Source organism: Crotalus tigris, unplaced genomic scaffold (assembly GCF_016545835.1).
Source record: "Crotalus tigris isolate CLP2741 ecotype Arizona unplaced genomic scaffold, ASM1654583v1 scf7180000018064.1731613, whole genome shotgun sequence".
Lineage (NCBI taxonomy): Eukaryota > Metazoa > Chordata > Lepidosauria > Squamata > Viperidae > Crotalus > Crotalus tigris.
In genome coordinates, this window is record NW_024096804.1 from 499,953 (window position 1) to 525,000 (window position 25,048).

The 25,048-nt window shown below is 37.4% G+C and overlaps 1 protein-coding gene across 4 annotated transcripts in view; it reads left to right on the plus strand.

Moving 5' to 3' along the window:
* The window catches only part of CDIN1 (CDAN1 interacting nuclease 1), a 142,937-nt gene that overhangs the window by 46,529 nt on the left and 71,360 nt on the right, over positions 1-25,048 (plus strand). For 2 of the 4 annotated variants that reach the window (XM_039347322.1, XM_039347323.1), the window contains 2 exons: positions 1,069-1,129; positions 11,067-11,139. In XM_039347322.1, the coding sequence (XP_039203256.1) occupies positions 1,069-1,129; positions 11,067-11,139 (134 nt within the window). The remainder of the gene's footprint in view (positions 1-1,068; positions 1,130-11,066; positions 11,140-25,048) is intronic. The other 2 variants (XM_039347325.1, XM_039347324.1) reach the window with 1 other exon arrangement.

Sequence of the window (25,048 nt, forward strand, 5' to 3'; positions counted from 1 at the left end):
TGAGATCATTCTGTCATTTTGGGGATTGTATCCCAGTATTGCTTTTCCTATTCTTTTATTGACTATGAAGGCTACTCCATTTCTTCTGAGGGATTCTTGCCCACAGTAGTATACCTGATGGTCATCTGAGTTAAATTCACCCATTCCTGTCCATTTTAGTTCGCTGATTCCTAAGATGTCGATGTTCAGTCTTGTCATCTCTTTTTTGACTACGTCTCGCTTGCCTTGATTCATGGATCTTACATTCCAGGTTCCTATGGAGAAAAAATCTTTACAGCATCAGACTTTCCTTTCACCATCAGATATATCCACAGCTGAGCGTCCTTTCGGCTTTGGCCCAGTCGCTTCATTCTTTCTGGCGCTACTAGTAGTAGCCCTCTGCTCTTCCCCAGTAGCATATTGGACACCTTCCGACCTGAGGGGCTCATCTTCCAGCGTCATATCTTTTTGCCTTTTAGTACTGTCCATGGGGTTTTCATGGCAAAGCTACTGGAGTGGTTTGCCATTTCCTTCTCCAGTGGATCACATTTTGTCAGAACTCTCTGCCATAACCTGTCCGTCTTGGGTGGCCCTGCATGGCATAGCTTATAGCTTCATTGAGTTACGCAAGCCCCTTCACCACGACAAGGCAGTAATCCATAAAGGGGCATGGAATTAATAGTGCAGATAAATTGGAATGATCAGTTTGCTGATATGGGAAAGAATTTGTATACTAATTATCACCATCTCTGTCATTGTCAAATATTGAGTACACCTTCAGAAACCTAAAAACAATATTCTGTGTATTGTCTATATTCTGTGTGTCAGTGTAACATTCCTTTTTTTTTTCTTTCAGAATTTTAGTAATAATTGTGCTTTTGATTTGTTTAGAGTTTGAGATTAAGGACAGCCTTCAAAATATTTGTATCTTAAACTGCTTATACATATAATCTGTATTCAATTTATTTCTTATCTTTGTGAAGGTAGGAGAGGCAGAGCACAGGAAAGAGAGACAGAGAGAGATAGTAAGAGTTCAGTGCTGGCCTTTTCATTGAATCTACAATAGCTTTTTATTTTTGTCTTGTCCAGATACCTGAAAGGTGTGTCTAAAAATGCAGTTTCTCCTGTATTATTGGAACTGGCCAATGAGGTAATAAGTTTTAAAAGTATTCTTCTGAAATGTAAGATCTTTATTTGTAGAGATTTTTAAGAAGTATTCTTGAAATATATGTAGTTTTAGGGTACATCATATATTTAAAATGTTAATCTGTTTGTAATAAGAGTACAAAAAAAATTATTAATTAATCAATTAAGGTATTCAACATATTATATTTTGAATATATCTGTGTAATTTCCATTTTTATATATATAAAGACAAGTGGTTACTTTGCATGTATGGGTCACTTTCAGCAACAGTTATTTGAATCTCTGAAGAACTTGTTTGAGTCTTTTGTTTTTATAGAAATATCCATAATATACAGTATGATTTTACAATAAAATTAATTTCCTTTATTTTCAATGTTTTTCAACCCTTTTTAATATAGGATTTAATGGGGAAATGGGTTTAATATTAATGAAACATTCCTCATGGACATCAGAGTTCAAAGAAGTATGATGTGAGTTTGAAATGTTTATATTGTTGTCATCCATATTTAATAGAAGAAAACTCCTGCATTATTGTGATGAAACATTTGTGTCCAGGCAGTGGTTAGAATGCAGTACTGCAAGCTACTTCTGCTGACTGCTATATGTCAGCAGTTCGAATGTCACCGGCTCAAGGTTGACTCAGTCTTCCATCCTTCTGAGGTTGGTAAAATGAGGACCTAGATTGTTGGGGCAATATGCTGATTCTATAAACCGCTTAGAGAGAACTGTAAAGCACTGTGAAGTGGTATATAAGTCTAAGTGCTATTGCTAATTCATTGGAGAAGACTCTTTTCTACTGCAGACACAGAAAGTTTATAAACTTCCTATATGGCTTCCAAAGAGGAGTCCCATCTTTTTAAACTTGTAACATGTTTATTTATAGTAAGACTATGATATTATTTCATTTTAACATTGCAATACGAGTGTTATTAGATTATAATAAATGCTCTGGATTTATTTCTTCTAAGTGCTAAAAACTGTAGCAAACCCAAACCAAATTAAAAAAAAAAGACAAATGTACAGCAAGCTCTACTCATTACATTAGGAAATATGATTTTTCTCTAAGCTTCTGTCTAATTTACACTGTAATAGTCTACAAATGGGTATCTATCAGATACTGGATGGTTTTAACGGTCTTTAAAATGTCTACATGTTGGAGCAATATAGGGCTACCAAATGAAATAGATATTTTGTACTGGTGCCAAATCGATGGTTCTTGTAGCTTTATACTATTTTCTTTATTTTGAACAAAAGAATATTATTAATCAAATACAATACATAGATATTGTCCTAGATAAGCACCTTCTCCAGCATGTAAAGGAATGTAGAATCCACAGATGGGTTGATTTAGTCTTCTAGCCCAATCAGACCAAACAATCAAAGTTGCCACGCCTCTGCAGGGTCTGACCATGCCCCAGTTTCGTTTGGTCTCAGCCCTGAAGAGACGTGAGAATTTGGCTCCAAATTTAGATTCAGAAAGGCAGTTATTGCCATTTGTGGAATCTCTACCCTTTTTTTTCCTTCTTTGGGGGTGGGGATTGGTTCAGCTCTGGGCTCAGTGCTGCACCATTTCTTCTCTCTTTAATCAATTCTCCGTTGAGTTTTTCAGAGGCAGACAGCTCATTACAGACAGCTGCCTCCTCATTACAATCCACCCCCCACCCCCTCCCAGGATCTTCGCTGTGAATGCAAAGCTTTAAACTATTAGTTTTCGGCTGAAAATTCTCAATTCACCTTCCTGGGTTCATTACCAATTCAAACAACCTGCGGGCACCATTTTGAGCCTCTAGAAGGCTCGTTCCTCACATTACTCAAGTATTTCCTTGTTACTGTTGATTGTCAGCTGTAAATTACGCAAAAAACCCACAGGTGAATTGTTTGACTAAAAGAACTTATTACCAGATTACTTGCAAAAGAGGATCTTTTCTCTCAGCTTGTTTTATCTCTCATTAGATCGTTGCGGCTGCCATTTTGGGCTCCACCCATCGCACACATTAAATTGACTGCTTTGACCTAATTACAGCCTTTTCAGTCACAAAGCAACTTACTTATTTGGTGATTCTCCCTACATGGGGGGAGGATAGAAGTTCTAATTATACTCTTTTAGGTCTTCCTTACCTCGTGCTTTAGCTGCTTAATAGGCGCCATCTTAGGTTACCTAGTGGACATAGGGAAAATACCTTGAGTCTCTCACTCCATTTTATCTGGTAATATTTCAGACTGTGTGACTTACCAGTACCTTTCAAATATCCAGTGCCAACACATTGGACTGCTGCTTGCCTTGCCTGTTTTCCGCTGTCTGCATAGTGGTCGGCACTTACTGTCCTAGCCGTCACTAAGTGAGACACGAGGGTGAAAAAAAATTGAAAATTAATTAAAATAAAACAGAACTAAAATAAACAAGATATATATCTATATTCATATATAGACTTATCTTTAATTGACATTTGATACTTTTTCGGCCAAATTGTCTCTCTATTACAGTGGGCCTGAAAAATTGAATGGGGAGGACAGCCCCTGAGCATAGCGCAGCTTATATCGCGTAGTGACTCCGTGCTTAACGGCGGGCCAGACCTCACAGACCCTTGTGCAGGCCTGTACCACCCAGGTGGGCCATGGCCTTCCTTTCTCCTGCAGACCAAGGGCCGATCCAGGGATCTCCTGGTGAAAATCTGCCCTTTCTTCTCCTGCAGAACAGGACTGATCCAGGGATCTCCTGGTGAAAACCTCCCTTTTCTTCTACTGCAGTACAGGCCCGATCCAGGGATCTCCTGGTGAACACCTGTTGTTTCTTTCCTATTGTTTATTTCAATATGGCGGATAACACCGTTTCACAGGCTTCCACCTCCAGTGGATATATAAAACGCAAGCCATCCAGTCAGGATACACCTGCAAAAGCCAAGGCCAAGGTCAAACGGACCTCTAAGGCCGATGACAAGCAAGCAGATAGCAGACATAGGGCATTGGAACAACAATTCTCCAAAGCCCAGCGACAGGCAGGAGAGACACAGCTTATCCCCTCCCCTCCTCTTGCATCCACATCATGGGCTTGGTCTCCCGAGCAGACCCTGGACCAGGGTTCTTTGCTGGGATATGAACGGGACCATCTGTCCCTCTTTGACCGAGAATTGAGATTACAGGTCCAAGAATTCCAGCTGCTGAGCCAGGACCTTCCTCGGTGTCTTGTGGGTCTCAGGGGGAGGTTACTACAGTCGTCCCTCCCCCAATCCCATCAGCATCTTTCACGCCAACGGCGGCAGGTCTTCGGGGGCCCGAACATCCTTCATTTACTGTCCAGCTCCAAGCCATGATCTCACAGGCAGTGGCTCAGGCTCAGGCGACTTCAGGGAGGGCCATTCCGGTCCAAGGACCATCAAACCCCCCTATGCCCACGGAAACTATGCATCCCAGGGAGTATGTGATCTTAGATCACAGTTCTCCACCTCAATCTGAAGGGAGCGAGATATCGGATTATTCCGCACAGATTCCAGAAGAAGGCATGTGGTCAGACGGGGAAGACATTCAGGTGGAGGCCACTCCTATGGTAGGGGTGTTTAATCCAAATTCCTTCTATTCTCTTTTACAAAAGGCCTATGTCACCGGAAAAATTGAACCGGTGAAACCACAGACGATGGATCAGGACTCTGGACAGAGTTCTGACCCACTGTTTCTGGAACTGGTCAAGAAGAACCTACAGATACCTTGTCCCCCCATGTTTCTCAAATCCATTCAGGATCAGTGGGGATCTCCTGGAAGTTTCTCTGCTCTTGGGGGATTAGATCGTAAGCTCTTAGATACGGTCCCTTCCCTCAACGATGTCCTCGAAGTTCCGGGTGTAGATGAGGCTCTCGCCCCCATACTGTCAGACACCAAAATCCCAGGAGATATGTCGGAGGCCCTTAAGGCTGAGGACAAGAAGTCTGAGATGTCTCTCAAAAGGACCCATCAGGCATCAGCTTGGGCTATAAGAGCCTCAACATCTAACTCCTTCTTCGCCAGAATCGCAATAATCTGGCTCAGGGAATTACAGACCAGAATATCCCCAGACGTAGTAAGGGTTCATCAGGATGTCACTAAACTAAGGGCCGCACTGGAATACATGGTGGATGTGTCTCTGCAGTCGGCCAAATATTCGGCTCGGGCCATAGCTTCCAATGTGGCTACACGCCGGTTGTTCTGGCTAAAAAATTGGAAGGCCGATACCAGGCACAAATGGAGAGTAGCTGCAGCACCATATCAAAAGGGTCGCCTTTTTGCAGAGGCTCTCACTCCTTACCTGACTGAAAACAAAGAAAAGTTGAAGGTACTAGCTCATATTGTCAAAAAAATGGACAGATGTTTTTCTCCATACAACCGGCATCCGTCGTTTAAGTCTGGCTCAGACCAAACTACCTGGAGCGGGTATCGGCCCTTTCAAGCAGGGCCGGACCACTCATCGGACCGGTCTGGCTACAGAGACAAGCCAAAGCCACAATTCCAGGCTAAGTGGCCCTTTCGCGGCAGAAGAGGTCATCCTTTCCGAAAGTCAAAGTAACTTGAGGTGGATTCCCCCCATTGGTGGAAGACTGGCACTATACTTCCACAAATGGGAAAACACCACCACGGACAATTGGGTTCTAACCACTATCAGAGACGGACTGTCTTTGGAGTTCCTCACACTCCCCTCTCAGCGCTTCATCTCCTGCCCCCTATCCCGAAATCCCGTGAAACAAGGTCTCATGGAGGAGGCCATTCGTCATCTGTTAAGCATAGAGGCAATAGAGCGGGTACCCCCAGATCAATGGGGACTAGGTTTCTACTCCATCCTATTCATGGTACCAAAGACCTCGGGAGGATGGAGGGCAATCCTAGACCTCAAGGCTCTAAATCAGTACCTAATTTACCAAAAATTCAAGATGCAAACTCTTCATTCTGTTCTGGGCAGTATTCGGCCAGGGGACTTTCTTACATCCATAGATCTGACAGAAGCTTACCTTCGCGTTCCCATACATCCAAATCACAGGCATTTTCTCAGATTCAGGTATTCCAACCATCACTATCAGTACAGGGCCCCGCCATTCGGCCTATCGTCAGCTCCAAGGGTTTTCACCAAAATCCTGGCGGTTTTTGCCCCACAGCTCAGGTTGGTACCAGTCCATGTTCAGTGCTACTTGGACGATATCCTAATCCAGTCGTCTTCGGCCCTGAATGCCCGATCAGACGTGGCACTGACAATCAAGACACTCCAGGATCATGGATTTATGATCAACTTTCCAAAGAGCCATCTGAACCCAGCAAACCGTTTGCTCCACTTAGGAGCAATAATAGACACCAACCAGTGCCGAGTTTTCCTGTCTCAGGAGCGTCAGCTCAGCATATACGAGGGTCACCAGGGTGCGCAAGGAGAAACGTGAAACCCTGATCCTACTGTCACAGCTGTTAGGGAAACTGATCTCATGTATTGCCATAGTGCCCTGGGCCAGGCTTCATACGAGACAACTGCAGTGGTTTCTACTCCCTTACCAGAAACGGGGTGTAGCATGTTTTCCACAGAGGGTGCAAGTCCCGCCACAGACACTCATGTCCCTCATCTGGTGGTTGTCCCCAGCATTGTCCAAAGGATCCCTGTTCAGAGAACTGACTCGGGTAACCTTGACCACAGACGCTAGTCTGTTTGGATGGGGGGCACATCTGCAATCCCAATTCGCCCAGGGGCGGTGGTCCCAACGGGATCTCAAGAAAAATATCAATTGGTTAGAGCTCAGAGCCATACACCTAGCACTTCGCCATTTCCACAAGAAGTTGGCGGGCCACCATGTGCTGGTTCTGACAGACAACATGGCGGCAAAGGCCCATGTCAACAGGCAGGGCGGCACTCGATCGCGGATTCTAATGTCCGAGGCCCAGTGTCTGGGGTCATGGGCAGAACAGAATCTGTTGTCCCTAAAGGCGGAACACATCTCAGGGGTAGAAAATGATCAGGCAGATTTTCTGAGTCGATCTATGATAGATCATTCAGAGTGGCTTCTACATTCCCGTCTCTTTTGGGAGATAACTCACCATTTCAGTCGGCCCAAAGTCGACCTGTTTGCATCTCCGACGAATGCCCAGCTTCCCTGGTTTCTATTTCGGTACCCATCCCAGGGTTTGGAGGGAGAAGACGCTCTCTGCAGCCCTTGGCCGGCAGGCCTTCTTTATGCATTTCCACCCCTTCCCCAGCCATCATCAGGAAGCTGTTACAGGAACGGGTGGAGCTAATTCTTGTGGCCCCATATTGGCCGAGGCGTCCATGTTCGTGGATCTCGTGAACCTTGCCATAGCCCCCCCTCCTTGGCAAATCCCTCCAGAGAGGATAATTCTAACGCAGGGGGCCATACGCCACCCGGACCCGCAGTGGCTACAACTAGCCGCCTGGCATCTGAGCGCCAGTTCCTGATGTGTGGATCTTACTCTTCAAGGGTGATAGCTATGATCCAAGCTTCCAGACAGCTGGCAATGAACCGGATCTATGATGCCACTTGGAAGAACTTCTGTGACTGGTGTACCTATAAGGGTTTGTCTATCTCTTCTGTCACTATTCCAGTGATTCTTGAATACCTCATGGATGGAGTCGATAAGGGCTTAGCGCCCAACACCTTGCATAGACAGGTGGCCACTCTTTCCATGGTGTTCACCTGTGCCAACTCCACTCCATTGTCCCATCATCCCAGAGTCCGGTCCTTTATGAAAGGAGTCTCCAACACCAGACCTCCGGTAGTACACAGGTATCCATCTTGGGAACTACCTCGGGTTCTGCAGGCACTCACTAGGTCTCCCTTTGAACCTATAAGGTCTTGTCCTCTTCACATTTTGTCCCACAAGGTGGCCTTCCTAGTAGCCATCACATCGGCGAGGCGCGTGTCAAAGCTGGCTGCTGTTTCAGTTAGGGAAGACCTGTGTACCTTTTATCAGGACAGAGTGGTGATGAGGTTAGATCCCTCATTCATTCCCAAGGTGAATACACTGTTTCACCAGGCTCAGGACATTATACTACCAAACTTTTGTCCCAATCCTTCTCAGACACTAGAAAAGCAGTGGCATTACCTAGATGTACGTAGGGCATTGCGTCATTACATTAAGAGGACAGCTTCCTTTCGCAAATCGGAGGCATTGTTTGTCTCTTTCCACTCAGCTTCCAAGGGACAGAAGGTTTCCAGGTGGATCAAGGCCTGTATCTCTCAATCTTACCAGGCTTACTCTTTACCTGTCCCAAGCCGCCTGACAGCGCACTCTACTCGTAGCGCTTCCACGTCGGCGGCGTGGCAGACTCAGGCATCCATAGAGGATATCTGTAAGGCGGCTACGAGGTTGTCCCCTTCACCATTCATTCGCCACTACAAATTCGACAAGTTTCTTCCGCAGAGGCTGCTTTTGGCCATCAGGTTTTATAATAAGTGGTCCATTTCAGCAACGACACTTAACCAACCTGCTTCCCACCCGTGGGATCATAGGGGCTTTGGTATGTCCCATCTATGGATTCTACATTCCTTTACATGCTGGAGAAGGGGCGTTGTCTTACCTGAACGCCTTTTCTCAGCATGAGGAATGTAGAATCCACCCCCTCCCTGATCATTACTAGCAGTTAGTTTAGTATCAGCAGTTCGGAGCCATCACATCACACAATCATTCGCTTCGCCCTTTCGAAACTGCAGCATGGTCAGACCCTGCAGAGGCATGGCAACTTTGATTGTTTGGTCTGATTGGGCTAGAAGACTAAATCAACCCATCTGTGGATTCTACATTCCTCATGCTGAGAAAAGGCGTTCAGGTAATACAACGCCCCTTCTAGTCGCCGAAATAGATCATGTGTACAGTCTTGCTTGCATCAGCCCCCCCCCTTCAATCCCCATTTCTAACAGATAATTCTGGTACATAAAGCATGCCCTTATTCAGATACTATCTTAGCAATTTATACACTTAGGGTTTCTTAAATTGTAAATTTAGAAATAAATAAAATTATTTAAAATTTTTAAGTTTAAGGTTTAAAATACTGCTGAAATTACTATTTCATGCAGATATATACGAAATGTATGTTTTGTAATCAGCTTTAGCAATTAGAGAAACATGCAATGTCAAACATCTGATGACTATTTCTACACAATCAAGTTGCTATTTTTATATGGTAGTTAATATTTAAATGACAAATTATTCCATATGCTGACCAATGATGTAATGGTAATATTTGAGTCAATTAGTGATTGCTTTAAAAATTGGTGAGAAGCATATAACAGGCATCATAGTATGTAATATGCTAAATTAGAATAGTGCCTTGTATTTTTTATGAAATGCTGAACCTTTTAAAAATATTAAATATGACCACTGTATACTTTAAAATATTTTTTAAAAAAATGAAAACTCGTATATGTATTAAAAATAAAACTAGTCATTCTCACCAAATATTTTCTAGTGAGATTTGAAACACTATGAATATTACTTACATGTTACATTCTGACATAAAGCATGATGGCCCTATTTCAGAGAAAGATGGGTTCATGATTAATATGAAAATTAGGAAGATGCAAGTACCTGAACTAATAAGGTAGTCCTTATTCTGGCTGGTCTACCTTCAGTAATTTCACCATTTTTCATGTGTCAGCTCTGATGTGAGCTACCAGAAATAAGCAATTCTTTGTAAAAAGCATTTCTTTCTATTAGGGGGAATTTCAGTGCATCAAAGTACATATACATTTAGAAAAAAGCATGTAGAAATCAAAATAAGTTTTGTTTCCCCAAATATATGAATATATTTGAAAACATATAAAACAAAAAATGAAAAAAAATGAATATTATCATTTGCAATTATTTTCTTTAAAAGTCTGGCATTTGGTCAAGAGTATATTTCACATTGTTTAATAAATGTAAGCTTTAACAATGAAAGTAGATATTTTTAAACAGATGTTCATTTCTGAAGTATATTTGAGCAATCCTTGTTTCTCTATATTCATTTTTTTTGTCTCATAATCTTCATGTTGTACTATACAAAGTGATCGATCTAGATATAACAGTACCTATATATCTGGATTTTTATCATTACTAATTTACAAAAATAAAATCTTTTAAAGGTTCCCTTAGAATTTTCCGAAGAAATAAGCTGTAGACATTCTTAATGCAATCAACTTTGCACAAAATTTGTCTGCATAAATCACAATAATTTCATTGTAATACAATGTACAATATAGTAACCTTTAAATTTATAATAGCTCTATTGGAAAAATAAATTAAAATGTCATTATTTGAGACGTTGTTTTGTTATTGAAGAAGTTTCACTATATTAAAACACGTAATGATGTCCATCTAGAGGAGACCAAATTGGAGAAGTAGTATTGTAATAATATTGCAGTAGCAAATTCTGGACCACAACTTATATAAAAGTGATAAGAAATGAAAATACAATTCATCCTCTTCCCCACAATGAGAGAAAGAGAGCACCAACCAAGAAGGAGCACTGAGCAATCTCAGTCACCACAAAGTAATTTAGTTGATCCTGAAAACATGCATGAGCAGAAGAAACAGAGTGTGCCAAAGGAGTCAGTGTGAATTAATGAAGTCATGCCACAATCTTTTGTTTCAGGTCTCACTTCTACTGGGTAAATGTTAAATATGTTATTTAATCTTGTCTATGATTATTTCAAACAATGTAATAAACACAAATCAGTAAAACGAACCATTATGACGATTTTTTTAAAATTGAAATATAAGGCCATACATGAATACGAATGCATAATAACGTTGTTGTAAGATGTGGTCCAAAAGATTTATTTATCAGATTATAGCATAATTTTTACCATGTCAGAGAAATGTACCTTTCTGAAAAGATGACTGAGATAATGGAGGATGCATCCTTGACACCGCTTTATTGATCTAAGTGATGAAATAAAACCAGATTTTAATGAAAGTTGGTTACAGTTTATCTTTCTTCTAAGGTGGATTTTGCCCCATCACTTATGGCTCGAATTGTGCTAGAAAGATTTCTACAAGAACAAGATGGATCAGTACGTAAGTAATATTAAAAATTTTTATGGTTATTGATATACAACTAAAAATGTAAAGTGAATAAAGGCAGCTTTTTAAATCTCATAAAATTTCCAGTTGTTGTAGGGAAAAATTTATTAAGGTTATGTTGCATATTACACATTGAACTCTTGGAGAAAAGGCAAGATAGAAATAAAATTAATTAATTAAATAAATAAGTAAGAACTATAACACGTTGTTTTCATCCTCAGAGTTTTTTGCACTGAGTATATACGTTATCCCTCATTATAGAATTTATATTAGTTACTGTCTTCAAAATTATTTTTCTACGGAAAAAAATACTTCTTAATATTACATGTGGAACTGATTATTTTAAGGTCTTAACAGAGTTATGGTACAGATTATATGCTACAGATAATTGTTTGCATCCCTTTAAAAATAGCACTCTAATACCCTGCTATCATATTTTAAGGCAAAATACTACAGATAGAATTCTTCTATTGTGGGGCAATCCTTTCATCGAGAATTCAAGAAATAAGCATGTTCTTGAAGTTCATTAGAAATTAGTAAGAATTCAAAGTTCTGAAACTGTAATTAGTTCATGGCATAAATAATTTTGCCAAATAATTCTTGAAAAGAAACTTATTCTACTTTAAAATTCTGAAATCTCAGAACTTTAAGGTGAATTTAACTGAGCTCAGTATTAGACAGAAAAAAAATGAAAAGAATATAGCTTCAGGAGGAGGTTCAAGGCTAAATTAATTTGCCACTGAAAAAATACATTTTGTTATTTTCTCTGTGTCAACTGCATGATTAAAACGGCTGTTAAGTGAGCTCTGGGGATGTGCTCGTAAAAGATTTATGAGAAATATTCAATGTGATATTCAAAGTGAGTCATGAATATCAGGGTAATTGCTCTCAGTGTTGGCTCCTTTACTAGGCAGGAGTTTGTCAACTGCCCCATAAATATTTGCCTAGTCTCATGTAAGAAAGACAATTTCATCTTTTGCATTTTTATTATCTCTTGTAATGTTTACCTTTGGAATTTGACTATGGGAATGGTAAAAGGATTTAGAGCATCCTTGACACATGTACATGTATTTTTATTCTTTGAGGGTAAAAAAATAAGCAGTCTGGAAAAAAAGAACTATCATCCAATAGATTAGAGATGGGATTTTTATTACTAGTAATATTCCTTTCCTCTTTTATTTTTTTTTAAGCTATGGTTTTAGACCTTTTTTATTATTATTTATTTTTATTGGAAGCTTTGCAGTTGGTGACTAGTAGGGTTACTTCGTAACGGTTTCATTTGAATGAATTAAAGTACTTCCTCTAAAAATTCAATATCATTTCAATAGATGTAGCCTTTAAAGTAACCTGCAGTGATGCTTCATGAGCAAATCACATGATGTCAGAATGGTATGGTTTCGATTTAATCAAGAAAGAGATTAAAGTGGATGTGTGTTATTTTCAACTTCGCTGCAGCACCTCCATTTGTCAAAGTCAACCTTCTGATTGCTTTGGACCTACTGCTATCCAGATCTTGTCAAAATAGTAGTCTGCACAATCTGAGGCAGGTAGACTACTCTCTGCAGCACAGTATCAGACTCTATAAAGTGAAATGTGTTGGCTTATAAATTATAAAGCTAATAGATTGATCATAAATTCTGCAGCTGTTTTAATTTATTTTTATAATGCTGGCACAGCTTCCGCTCATTGTATTTAATTTCCATCACTCTGTAATATTATATGGTCAAACAACTGAATAGAAGTTTTTAAATGAATTGTGGCTGAGAATCTTAAGCTCCAGCATTAGAAGTGTAAGCCTTCAGTTTGTGTGCTAACCATATTTAGAATATAGCCGTATTTAGGGGAAAAAAATATATTTTAAGCACCTATTTTCTAGAGAGAGAAAGAACAATGGTTTCAATTGTGTATATGCAAACATGTTATTACCTTCAAATATTCCTATATTGCACCAGTTCAATATTACTATATTGAAGTGTTGTTATTTCCTTCTGGATTTTTAATAACAAATCGATGCTATGCATTCGCTTATACAATTCCCAAGCTCAGAGAGTGTGTGACCGCAGTTTAAACTAACATTAATTGCCAGTAGTCTGAATGTGAGCATAAAAATCTTAACTATGGTCAAAGCAACTGTAATATAGTAATGTTTTTCAAGAGAATGCTTCTTTTGAAGGTGGGAGGAAGCTTTTATTCGTGCCAGATCAGGGGGCTCAATGGAGTTGGCACAAAGTGATCTTAGAAAAGAGCTGAAAGGTAGGGTAGCTTTTATTCTGACATTCTCTTCCCCTTTCACAGCAATGACCCGGCTGGCCTTTGGCAATGAAATTCAATGCACATGGCTCCACAGTCAAATCATCAAATTTCCCTGTGTGTATATTAGAGTTTTGTAATGTGTTTCCATTATGAAGCAATGCAGGGATAATTGTCTTTGGTAGCAATTAGCTAACAGGTTTGTTCAGTACTATTGGCAAAGGCATCCATCATCCCCTCCCTGACCACACTTTTTGTCTAGCTAGGACTATGGAGATCAATAGAATTCTATATAGGGGAAAGTACCCCAGCTTTAATGAGCTGCTAGTCTCAGTCAGTCTTAGTTTGTATTTCTGATTTTTACCTTTAAAAGTAGATGAGGGGGAATCTTCCCATAGGGGGAGGTGTGTATTGTATATGTACTATTGCTTTCAGTAGATCAATGTATAGTTTTAAATTGTTCTGAACGAAAGGTATAGGAATTCACACTGAGAGACTGACAGAAACAGTTTATTGCTCTGGTAATACAGTTTAACAATATGCAGTTTTGAAAATGATTATTGGACTTAGATTTCACTTTTAAGCTGAATGATTTATATATATATATATCAAGGATAGCAGACTGCATTTATCCAAAGTCATATCCCCTTGAATTACACAGCTGGAAAGAGAGAAAAAGAACCAGGTTTTATTTGAATCTTTTGTGATTCATTACCGTTGCAATCCTGTCCATACTCATCTAAGAAAAAAATCTTTGGACATTATGATATGTGCTTCAGCATAATTCAAATCAAATGTATTATTATGTATTGTTATCATAGATCACCATATCAATAAAATAAAAACAGAAAAAAATTAATCAAGTAAAATTAAGGGTACTAATTGACAAATTTGTCACATTTGTACTAGTTATTGCAGCTTTTGCACCTAGCCATATAAAATGTAGCATGGTAGGAATCTAAAAGAAGCACATGAGTGGAATATATCTCTGTCCTTGGGAGGTTTTGCAGCAAGGGAGTATATAATCTTGTACAGTTCCCGGTAAAAATAAACTGTATATGTTGAACAATTTCTATTTCTGCAGAGACACATGGATAGTTACATTCTATTAGTGAATTTGGGTGAATCTGCCTGCTATAAAAGGGTGCTGATTTCACTTTAGTATTCATTATCATTCAATCTTTGAAGAATTCTTTTTTTTTTTTTTTTTTTTGCTGGTGGTCCTGCCATTTTGTGGAGTAGCAAAATTTCACAACTGAACAACAACAAATAAATCTAGATGATCAAAGGAAATCCATGGCAAGCTCAGAGTACCTTAGTCTCTCATTCAGTGCTAATATCTATGGTGAGGAATGTCCATGCTTCAAAATTACTGAAAGAATGTTATCTTTAACCAATATGTTATGATTCACCACTATGCTTTTTCTTCTACTTGGGACATTCTATCTTGGACCTAGGTATTATACTTTTGATACACCATGGAGTTGACAGTATGGATCTTAGAAAATTTGTTTGTATGCACTAGGAGTGACATGATAGTGGTGTTCCAATATTTGAAGGGATGCCACAAAGGCCGGACAAAGCAGGATAAGAAGGAATGGATGGAAACTAGTCAAGGAGAGAACCAATATAGAACTAAGGAGAAATTACTTGACAGTGAGAACAATTAATTAGTGGGACAACTTGCCTCCAGAAGTTGTGAATTCTCCAACTCTGGAGATTTTCAGGAAGAGATTGGACAGCCATTTGTTCAGAATGGTATGGGGTCTCCTGCTTGTACAGGGGGTTGGACTAGAAGATCTCCAAGGTCCCTTCCAACTGTTATTCTGTTATGTTCCATAGAAAACGTGAGCAAGAGTTTTTGCCTTGAACTGTTTTAGGGCTGCTGGTATTAATTTCCTCCCTTTGGTATAAACTTTGTCATATGATTGTATTACAACTGAAATATTTACATTTTAAAAATGTATTATGGCAGGAAAATACAGGCACTAACTTCCTAAGATCAAGAGCTCAAAATCTGGTATATGTTGTTGTTTAAATGCTATAAGAAATTGTCTAGGCATCCAAAAATATAAGTTCAACATAAAAAGTTATGCTAAGTGTATTTTGTTAATGAATGAAATGATTGCTTTCTAAAAATGATTCAAAATAACTTCTAACTTTATTACAGTATAAATATACATCCCAAGATTTATTGGGCTAAGAACCAAAATATGTAAATTCATAATAACAATAATCATCAAAAGTTGACAATCAAGAAACTTTGTAAAAATAAAAATAACAGATTCCCTTGATGGAGAAATGTTTACTACTAATAGATTTGTAGTATAATAGTTCAGCATAAATTACAGAAGTGGAATTCAGTTTAAAAGTACAACATAAGAAAGCTCAAATCAGACCTTACTTTAATGATAAACAGATATGATAGAAGCGATATAAAAGAATAAAGCACAAAATGATAAAAACAAAACAAAACAAAGAAAAAATAGCAACATAAGATGTTAATTAAAAGCATAGCTCACTGAAATTGTTGAGAGCATAGTTGAATAAATATATTGTCAAACTCTTCCTGAAGACTAGAAAAGGGAAGATCATGCATACTTCCCAGGAGAGTAATGATATTTTTAATGCTTATTTTATTTTATGAATATTTCATCACTATATAAAAGCTTCCATTCTAAAAAAAATATATAGCAAAAATAACAACAGCAGAAGGGCCGAATAAAAAGAGCTGCATACAATATCAGGTTAAAATGCCAAGAAACATAAAAAGGTATTTGCCTAACACCTACAATGCATTCCTGTATTATTAGGATGTCTTCCTGAGAAGTTAATATGGTTAGTAGGCTGAGAACGAAGCTTTTTCCCTAAATAATACTATCTTCATAGATAAATGGATCTTAACCAGGATCTCCAAAGATGACCTAGTGTGGTCAGCCTTCACAGGTAAACCAGATAGGAAATAGACCAGATGGACTAATTCTACTTTATTAACAGAATCTTGCAAATCTGGAAGTACAAATCAAATCTTACAGTCTCTTTTTACAGCCTGATAAGTTAGTGAGGATCCCTTCTGAGTTTCTTTGTCTGTTATGCAGCTGTGGGCTCCTTTCCCTCTTATCTTATCTCCTCCCTGGGAAGCATCTGTCCTCCTCACCTGATTTCCCAAGGACATTCCCACATACCATTACAAGTGTGTATCCTAGGATGAAATGGGACTAATTGCTAAACAAAATTATATAACTCTCTTAGAATTAAATAAACATCTGAGAGTTATTTAAGTAGCAATGGAATCAATTATATGACATAGGGTCTTTTTCTTGCACAATCTGCACTTTTTAAATAGTCTTCAAAGTTAGCTCTGAAAACAGTACAGTACATTGCAGTAATTTCATTGAAAAGCTGCCAAAATCACAAGATTGGCCAGTTTCTCTCTGTCCAGGAGAGCAACAAGTATTCCCCTAATCCAAACTGATAATTTGGACTTCACGAACAAGGTATTTAGTTCCTCTTAATTTCCAACCTCAATTGAAGGTGTTGTTTATGATCTATAAAACTGTATGTGGTTTGGGTCTGCATTACTTTCAGAACCATCTTTTCCAAGGACAATCTAATCATTTTAGTAATCATCCAAATAATGCTTCAGAGCAGGAAAATGGGATCCAGGAAACAGGCTTTATTTATGTTTATATATGTTCAACTCTGTAGAATAGGTTGCCCTTATTTATTTGGGCTCTACCCATAAGAAAAGTAACAAAAATGTTGTCACTTCACCTTTGTGTTTCACTAGCTATTTTCAATAATTTTGAATAAATTTTATTGTTAATTGTTCATTTTAACTTTTGGTCTTTATACATGATTCTTTTTGCTGTCTTGGGAATTTTACTGTAAGCTGCTTGGAGTTTGGTAAAATAATTAGAACATAACTGAGTCATTAATAAATAAATATCTATTCCTTAAAGTGCATATATTTTAAACACCTGCTTTCTGATTAATTAATCATCTCATAATATTACCTGTTATTTATCAGGGTTGGGTTTCAGTTTATTGGTCTTCATCCCATTTATTACTTACTCGAGATATTAATTTAGCTGCTCACCAAACCCCAGTTCTGGACAATCTAACTTAGTGATTTCATGAAGATGATTGAAAATGTGTGGACAATTTTATGTATAACCAGTAAAGATAGCTTGTTTTTTAAAAAATAGTATTCCTTCATTGAGTTACTATGAATTAGCTGATGTCCATTTTTAAACATAAGTAAATAGTCAGATCTGAAATTAAAATATCAGCTTCAACTATTAAGACACAATTCAAAAATTAAAATTCAATAACTGATAATAATGGAGCTATTAATACTGGATAAGTAGACAGTTCTTTTTTTTCTCTTGAAGATAAATGATGAGTTACAGTTAGAGATGAAATTATTTTAGTGGTGATTGAAACAGCAGAAGTTAAGAAGCAATATATGATCAGTGAAGTACAAGAGAAAGATGATGATAACAGGAACATTATGAACAGGAGTTAGTAGTCTGGGAGACAGTTAACCATATATAGCTGAGAGATGAGAAGATGGATTATATTTTTCCACAGTCAGCCATGAAATGATTGAAGTGCAGTTTTTCTTCAGAGGCAGATTGTAATACTTGTACAAGAATTTTAAATAAGGTGGTATTCCTGTTTAAAAATAAAGGAGAGAAGATATAGTAGTAACCACAACTAAATGCAAACTTATAGGTGCATGAATTCCTATGTACTTGCAGGGCCTGCTAGTTTCTAACACTATATACCAATGTTATGTGACAATTTTCTACTTGTTGGTGCAAAATATTAAAGGAGTGCAAGCTGTTAATCTCTCTAACATCAGATGGTCATCCTCCAATAATTTTCCTTGACTGTATAATTAAAAATATAAGAAAATCATGTTCACGTGACATGATGACCTACATTTATGCATTTGATTGATGGACATTTGTTGATCCAAAAAGAGCTTCCTTTCTCATATTCAATTCAGGATGTCCAGCCAATATTTCAAAGCAAAAGAAACATTTTATAAGCCATTTCAATCTGCTGTTTCTGACCTTTAGCTGACAGAGTCTTAGAATGGCTTATACTGGTTAGTATCATAGTGGTTCTAGTTTATAATCTAAATCAAGAATGAGCTTCTCAGTGCTCCTTAGTCCCCTTGCTGCCCTTACAACCCTGTTTAGCAATGATTGATGAAAACTGGTAGCATAGGTTCCTGCTGTTTCAAAGAGGAAAAGAGATAAAATATTTAGTGTAAACTCTAAAATAAAGAAAACTGCCTCAATTCCTGTCAGAAGCATTACAAAGTCAAAACAATGGTAAGTAACTTGTTGAAAAAAATTATACTCATATGAAAGGAAGATGATCTTGAATTTAAGATTTTACACCAAGGAGAGAGGGAGCTTATGTAAGTCCATTGTTGTTTTCCCAGCAGGTAAAAGATTTCCATTCCAGTTGAAGTTACATTATTTAGGAACACAGTGTAATATTCTTCTAAGGTAAATATTTGAATAGCACAATTTTATATGATTAGCAATGTAAAAAATTGCTTTTACAACTTCTGCATTATTGATAAGAAGAAACTATTCAGAACATATATGTCAGTAGTGTGGTGGCATTTATTTATTTCATTTATATCCCATCTTTATTATTTTTACAAATAAGTCAAGGCAACAAATATATCCAATACACCTTTATCCTCCTATTTTCCTCACAACAACAACCTTGTTAGATGGGTTGGGTGAGAGGGAGTGACTGGCCAGAAGTCATTCAGCTGGCTTTCATGGCTAAGTTGGAACTAGAACTCATGGTCTTCTGCTTTCTAGCCTGATGCCTTAACAACCAGACCACACTGGCTTTTACATAATTTGTATGTGAACACACACAATTATATATCAGAAAGAAAGCTACTAAATTTCAGTTGGTTCTAAAAGCTTTTGAGCTTCTCAAAATTAAATTGATAAAGGTTCTAAATTTTGAAAAGTTCATACAGTAAATGGTGATAGTGCAGAACAATTTCTTCCAACGATCATCCTAGAGCAAAAATTATTGTACAGATACATTTGTCTCTAATTTTACAACTACCCATTTTATTACTTCCTTGCAGATGTTCACTGAGCTGTCACCCTTATATCTGCACTTTGACTTAGCTTCTTGAGAAGTAATATAATTTTCCTGCAAATTATGTAAGATTTGAGCAAAATAGGAGAAGAGCATAGCAACTGTGGATTGTATAGAATAATAAATATCCACCCTGAGCAAAGTCTGAATACAAAAGAAAGATACTATTGTTCAAGTTTGCATCAAGACAAAGGTACAGGAAAATAATTCATAGAGGTTTCAGTATTTTTAATAGAAATACAAATTCATAAAGCAAGCAGCACATGGTCCAAGGAATTGTTTGAAGGTAACATAATAAATAATTTGTGCATAAAGATCAATTTTGTTTCATTAAGGAGATTCCTACCCCAAAATTTTTTATATCTTGAGCAAAGTTTAATGAAGGAGATGATCTATTTGGGGAAAATGCCTTTCTTTCTTGAGTAATGTGACAAAAGTAGTAGTGAGGAATGATCATGACTACATGGCTTCTGGTCAGGATGTAATAAAGGAGTCTTTTGACTAATACAAGATCTATTCTTAATTTAAAATAGTATATAACAGTTTGGAAATTCAGTGTAGGAACCTGAGGCCTGATAACATAACCAAGTCTTGAGGGACTTCCAGAATGTCAGAAGATATGGAGCTAATCTAATCTTGGGGAAGGGAGGACAATGATCCCTAAGGCAAATGCATGGCAGAGAAAAAAAATATCCTAGTTGCTGGCACCCACAGCATGCCTTGTCTGCCATATCTAATGGGGTGGGCAGAGAGAGGTGATCTCTCAGACAATCCAGGAAGGGCTTTAAAAATTAAATCCAGCATTTTGAATTGGATCGGAAACAAACTAGCAACCAATGCAGTTTGCGGAGCAGAAGTGTATAACATTCCTTGATCCTGGAACACACATAATTGCTCAGAAGCTTCAGATGTATTCTGTATCAGCTGAAGTTTCTGGATACACTTCAAGGGCAGCCTTGTATAGAGTGTGTTGCAGTTATCCAGTCTGGAGATGACGGGGCATGAGTGACTTGTAAGCAGGATCTGATGATTTAGCAACTGGCCACAAGACAAAGCTGTGCAAAAGCCCTCCTAACCATAACTGCAAGTTGCTTATGTGTTTTTCTTAGACAGATTTGACTTCTATCTGACAGAGACCCCTCCATGCCCTTTAAGAGGTATACTAAATAAAGGAGAGGATTTTTAAGGCTTTTATTTTAAAGGCTTACTGTAAATTTAACCCTTGTATTCTTATTTTACTCATTCTTCAAGTCCATTGTTTCCAACTGCATCTTTGTCATTGGACCACTGTATATGAATAGACTCACTATATATGAATGAGGTCATAATGTCTTCAGTTGTGATTAATGCAAACTGTAGCTTATTGTAATGTGTGAATATAGCTGTAGGCTGACAAGTGCTGGATACCTTCTGTGAGTAATTTCTGTTCAATAGAATGTGCCACAGACAAACTTTGGCTGGTTTAAAATATGGTCGTGACAAAAAAACACAATTGGCTACAATGCAGCTAAATTTGGAAACACAATTCATTTTGAGTGTATCAGTTGAGTGCATAGATTGCAGCTGGAATCTATACCAGTATTGACTTGTAAACTAGTCTCTAGATTAGGGTGAGTATGCCTGGGGTAAAACTGGGTATGTGACATTCTGTCCAAAATGTGTTATAACTAACCAATATCTTTATCAGGAATGATCTATGTAATTTGCTTGGATATGACTAAAGTGGATCAACTGCTCTACACCTTCCCTCTCATACTAAAACCTATTCTATTCAATGGAAAAGTATGACTTAGAACAGGGCTTTTCAACCTTTTCACCCATTGTACCACTTTTAAGATATGGCAACATCCGAGTACCACCAGTCGCCTAGCAAGGTGTCAAAAACTTGACCAAAAAAAGGAAAAAAGTGATAAAGTACAGGTAGTCCTTGACTTACAACAGTTTGCTTAGTGACTGTTCAAAGTTACAATGGCACTGAAAAAAGTGCTCCCCAAGCTACAGCCGAGCAAGACACCTGCCCGCCCGCCCGGCGGCGCTCTTCCTCCTGTCCGATGTTTTCATAGAAAGTAGCACTGATCCTGGTGTTTCTGCCCGGATAGCCCTGCAGCTCCAACCATCTCTCGCTCAGGCTTGTGCAGTGGTGCCACCGATTCAGCTCATTCCTCTCTCCAACTACCACTTTTCTAGGATGGTCACGTACCACCTGCCAGGTGCCAATGTACCACAGGTGGTACCCGTACCACTGGTTGAAAAGTCCTGACTTAGAAAAAGGAACAAATGGCAAAGAGCATGAATTACAAATGAGGTGACAGGAAAAGAAATATAAACTGTGTTTATAAAACTTGGAGAAAAGAAAAAGATGTAGTGGGTTTGAATGAAATTACTAAAATGTATGTCAGAACGTATGAATCTAAAGAGTTGGGGGGATAAGAAAATAGGAATCCATTAGTTGAGGGCAATTACATGATATGCTTCAGCAAATTGAGTGAATTAGAAGAACCAGATTTGAGTTTTTGGAAAGTCTTGCAATATTATGCAGTCAAAACTCAATAAGGCATGATAATAAGGACTGTTTAGTGAGTATATCCTTAGAAAAAGATCTATGCTATATGCATAGTACAAGGTAAATTTTCAAAAATAAACACATGAAAAAGGGAATGAATATACAGTACAAGATTACAAGATTAAGAAAGTGCATTATGGCTTTAAGCCAGGTAAGGGTTATGAAAAATATTTTTTTGTTCTTTAGCAGGTTAATGAGATACAATGTATATTTTTACATATAGATTGATTCAGAGAGAATGTATGATTAGAAAATAGTCTTGGATTATGGAATGCTTTGCATGAATATGTTGGTGATGTTTGGTTGGTGGCTGATAAGAGTGATATGTAGTAGAAGTAAATCATTCTTGGGAATAAATGGAACGCTTAAAAGCTTGAACATTGAGGAAGGAATAAGAGAAAAATGTCAATTTAATGCATTATGGGTAAATGTATAAAAAGTGTTTGTGGTAATCTTAATAGTATGCTGTTTGGGACCATTAATATGCATGTACTTTTGTATACAGAAATTGCATTGTTGAATAACAATCAAAATGATGTTCAGCAAATATTAATTTTTATGATGAAAATGATGTATTAATTTTCAGATTAGATTATTCTGCAAATTATATATCAAAGAATAAAATAATAATGCCTGACAGGAAAAATAGAACAAAAAATTATAGCTGCATAATAACCATATATAACAATAAACATAAACAAGTTATACATAAATAAATATAGTAGTGAGATGCTAAGGTAAATAGTTGAATATCTGTACTTATGTAGAATGTTGACTAAAAATGGGAAAATGGATGAGGACATTTTAAGAAGTGCAAATGCTAGGTGAAAAATAGTGGGTTAGTATATAGTCTATTTTGAAGAATGAAAATGTATTAGAAAAAGCAAAACTAGTTATGTATAAGAAAGTACTTCTGCCCAGTTTGTTACATGGAAGTGAAACTTGGGCATCTCAAGAGAAACATAAAAATCAATTGAATCAGTGGGAATAGGGTACTTAAGAAGCATGTGTGTTAAAATAAGAAGAAATAAGAGGACTTCTGACCAGTCACTCTCTATCAGCCCAACTCACCTGACAGGGTTGTTGTGGGAAAAATAGGAGAAGCAAGATGTGTTGAGTATCTTAGCCGCCTTGGGTTATTTGTAAAAATATTAAAACGTGGTGTATAAACAAACAAATGAATAATAAAATAGGGCTAAGACTTAATAGATAATGAGTGATTAATATTGAATACAAACATGAATGAACAGCATAAAAAAGATATGTTGAGATGGTTTAGTCATAGAGATAGAATGATTGAGGATTTAATCATAAAACAAATATATAAAAGAAAAATGAATAGGTTGACAAAAAAGAGAAGACTGAATTAATGAGTTGATGAAATCTTTAGGAGAAGCAAAATGTTTAAAGAACAAAAGGCAAAATAAGTTGCATAGGGACATAGTAGACAATAGATATAATAGAAAAGGATGAAAAGTTGCATAGGGACATAGTAGATAATAGATATAATAGAAAAGGATGACTTCAAGGGTGGTATATTGTACTGAACAATGTTAATGTAAAATAGATTTAGCTATTTCTTTTTTCTGATGTGTTTTTAATTTTTTCAAATGCCACTTTTTGCCCCTTTTCTGTCCTATGTATGTTGTGATTTACTCAGGAATTGAACATCATGATGTACGCTTGTATGTATTCAATTGGAAGAAAGTTTAACAACCTTTGATATCATGATGATAACACTATGGAAGCTAAAATTGAGAATATTTCAGGAAAATTTTGTTGATACTGAAGGATGAGAGTACAGAAAGTAATCTGATGTTCCATGCTAGTGGGAGGGAGGGAGGGAGGGAGGGAAAGAGAGATAGATAGAGAGAAAACTAAGATTAGAGTCAATTGCTTGGTCAATCCAATGCAAACAGATGAAGAAGTAGTGGAAGTATCAACAGAGCATATCTTGTTGGGCTCAAAATTCAGGGGTATGGTAAGCATAGCCATTAAATAAGAAATAGGTGCTTTTTGGAAGAAGAATAAAAAAAAATAGTAAAATGGAGAGAAATTACATTGCTAACAAATATACATGCTGTCAAGGCCATGTTTTTCCCTATTGTAAAAAAAAAAACCTGGGCCATTGAAAGGAAAAACAAAGAAAAATGTCTGGTAAAATCATCAAAAGTATCTTGGACAGCAAAAAGAATGAATTCAATGATAAATGAAATAAAATTATATAGCTCACTGGAAGTATTAATAAATAGTCAAAACTAAGTATTTTAGATAAGAAGGCAGGACAAGAAGCAATGAATAGAAATTAATCAAGGAGAGAAGCAACCTAGAACTAATAAGACATTTCCTGACAGTGAAAAGAGCATTTGGAAAAGACTCCAATGCTTGGGAAAAATTGAAAACAATAGAAAAAGAGGATGGTGGAATATGAGATGTTACTACTGGTTTCTTAAACTTTAGATTGTACAGATTCAAGAAGCAGTTCCTGACAGGCAACCCTAATAAAGCTACTCTAGCTTAAAATAATTGGAAGTGACTAAAAAACTGAACAATAACTGAAATATAACTTGTATTCAGGTCATAGACCTATGTGACTTTCAGGAATGTCATTTTTTACAAACCTCCCAAGATCTTAAGTTTTTGAAAGAAAGTCTTCTAGTATATGTTTATGGGACTGTGGCAAAATAACGCATAATATTTTAAAAATAAAGTTTTTACAAATTGTCAAAACACACCTTAGGGCAGACATGTCAAACTTGTGATGTCACGTGACATCACACAACATATCGGAGTTTTTTTGCCATTGCCGGCAATGGGTGGACATGGTTTCCCGATGACGCGTCCAGCTTGCAGGCCGGCAGTTTGACACCTCTGCCTTAGGAGTTAATGGATTAACTAATGTTTTTGCAGAATGAGAAGAACAAGAACCTGAAGAAGATCTTG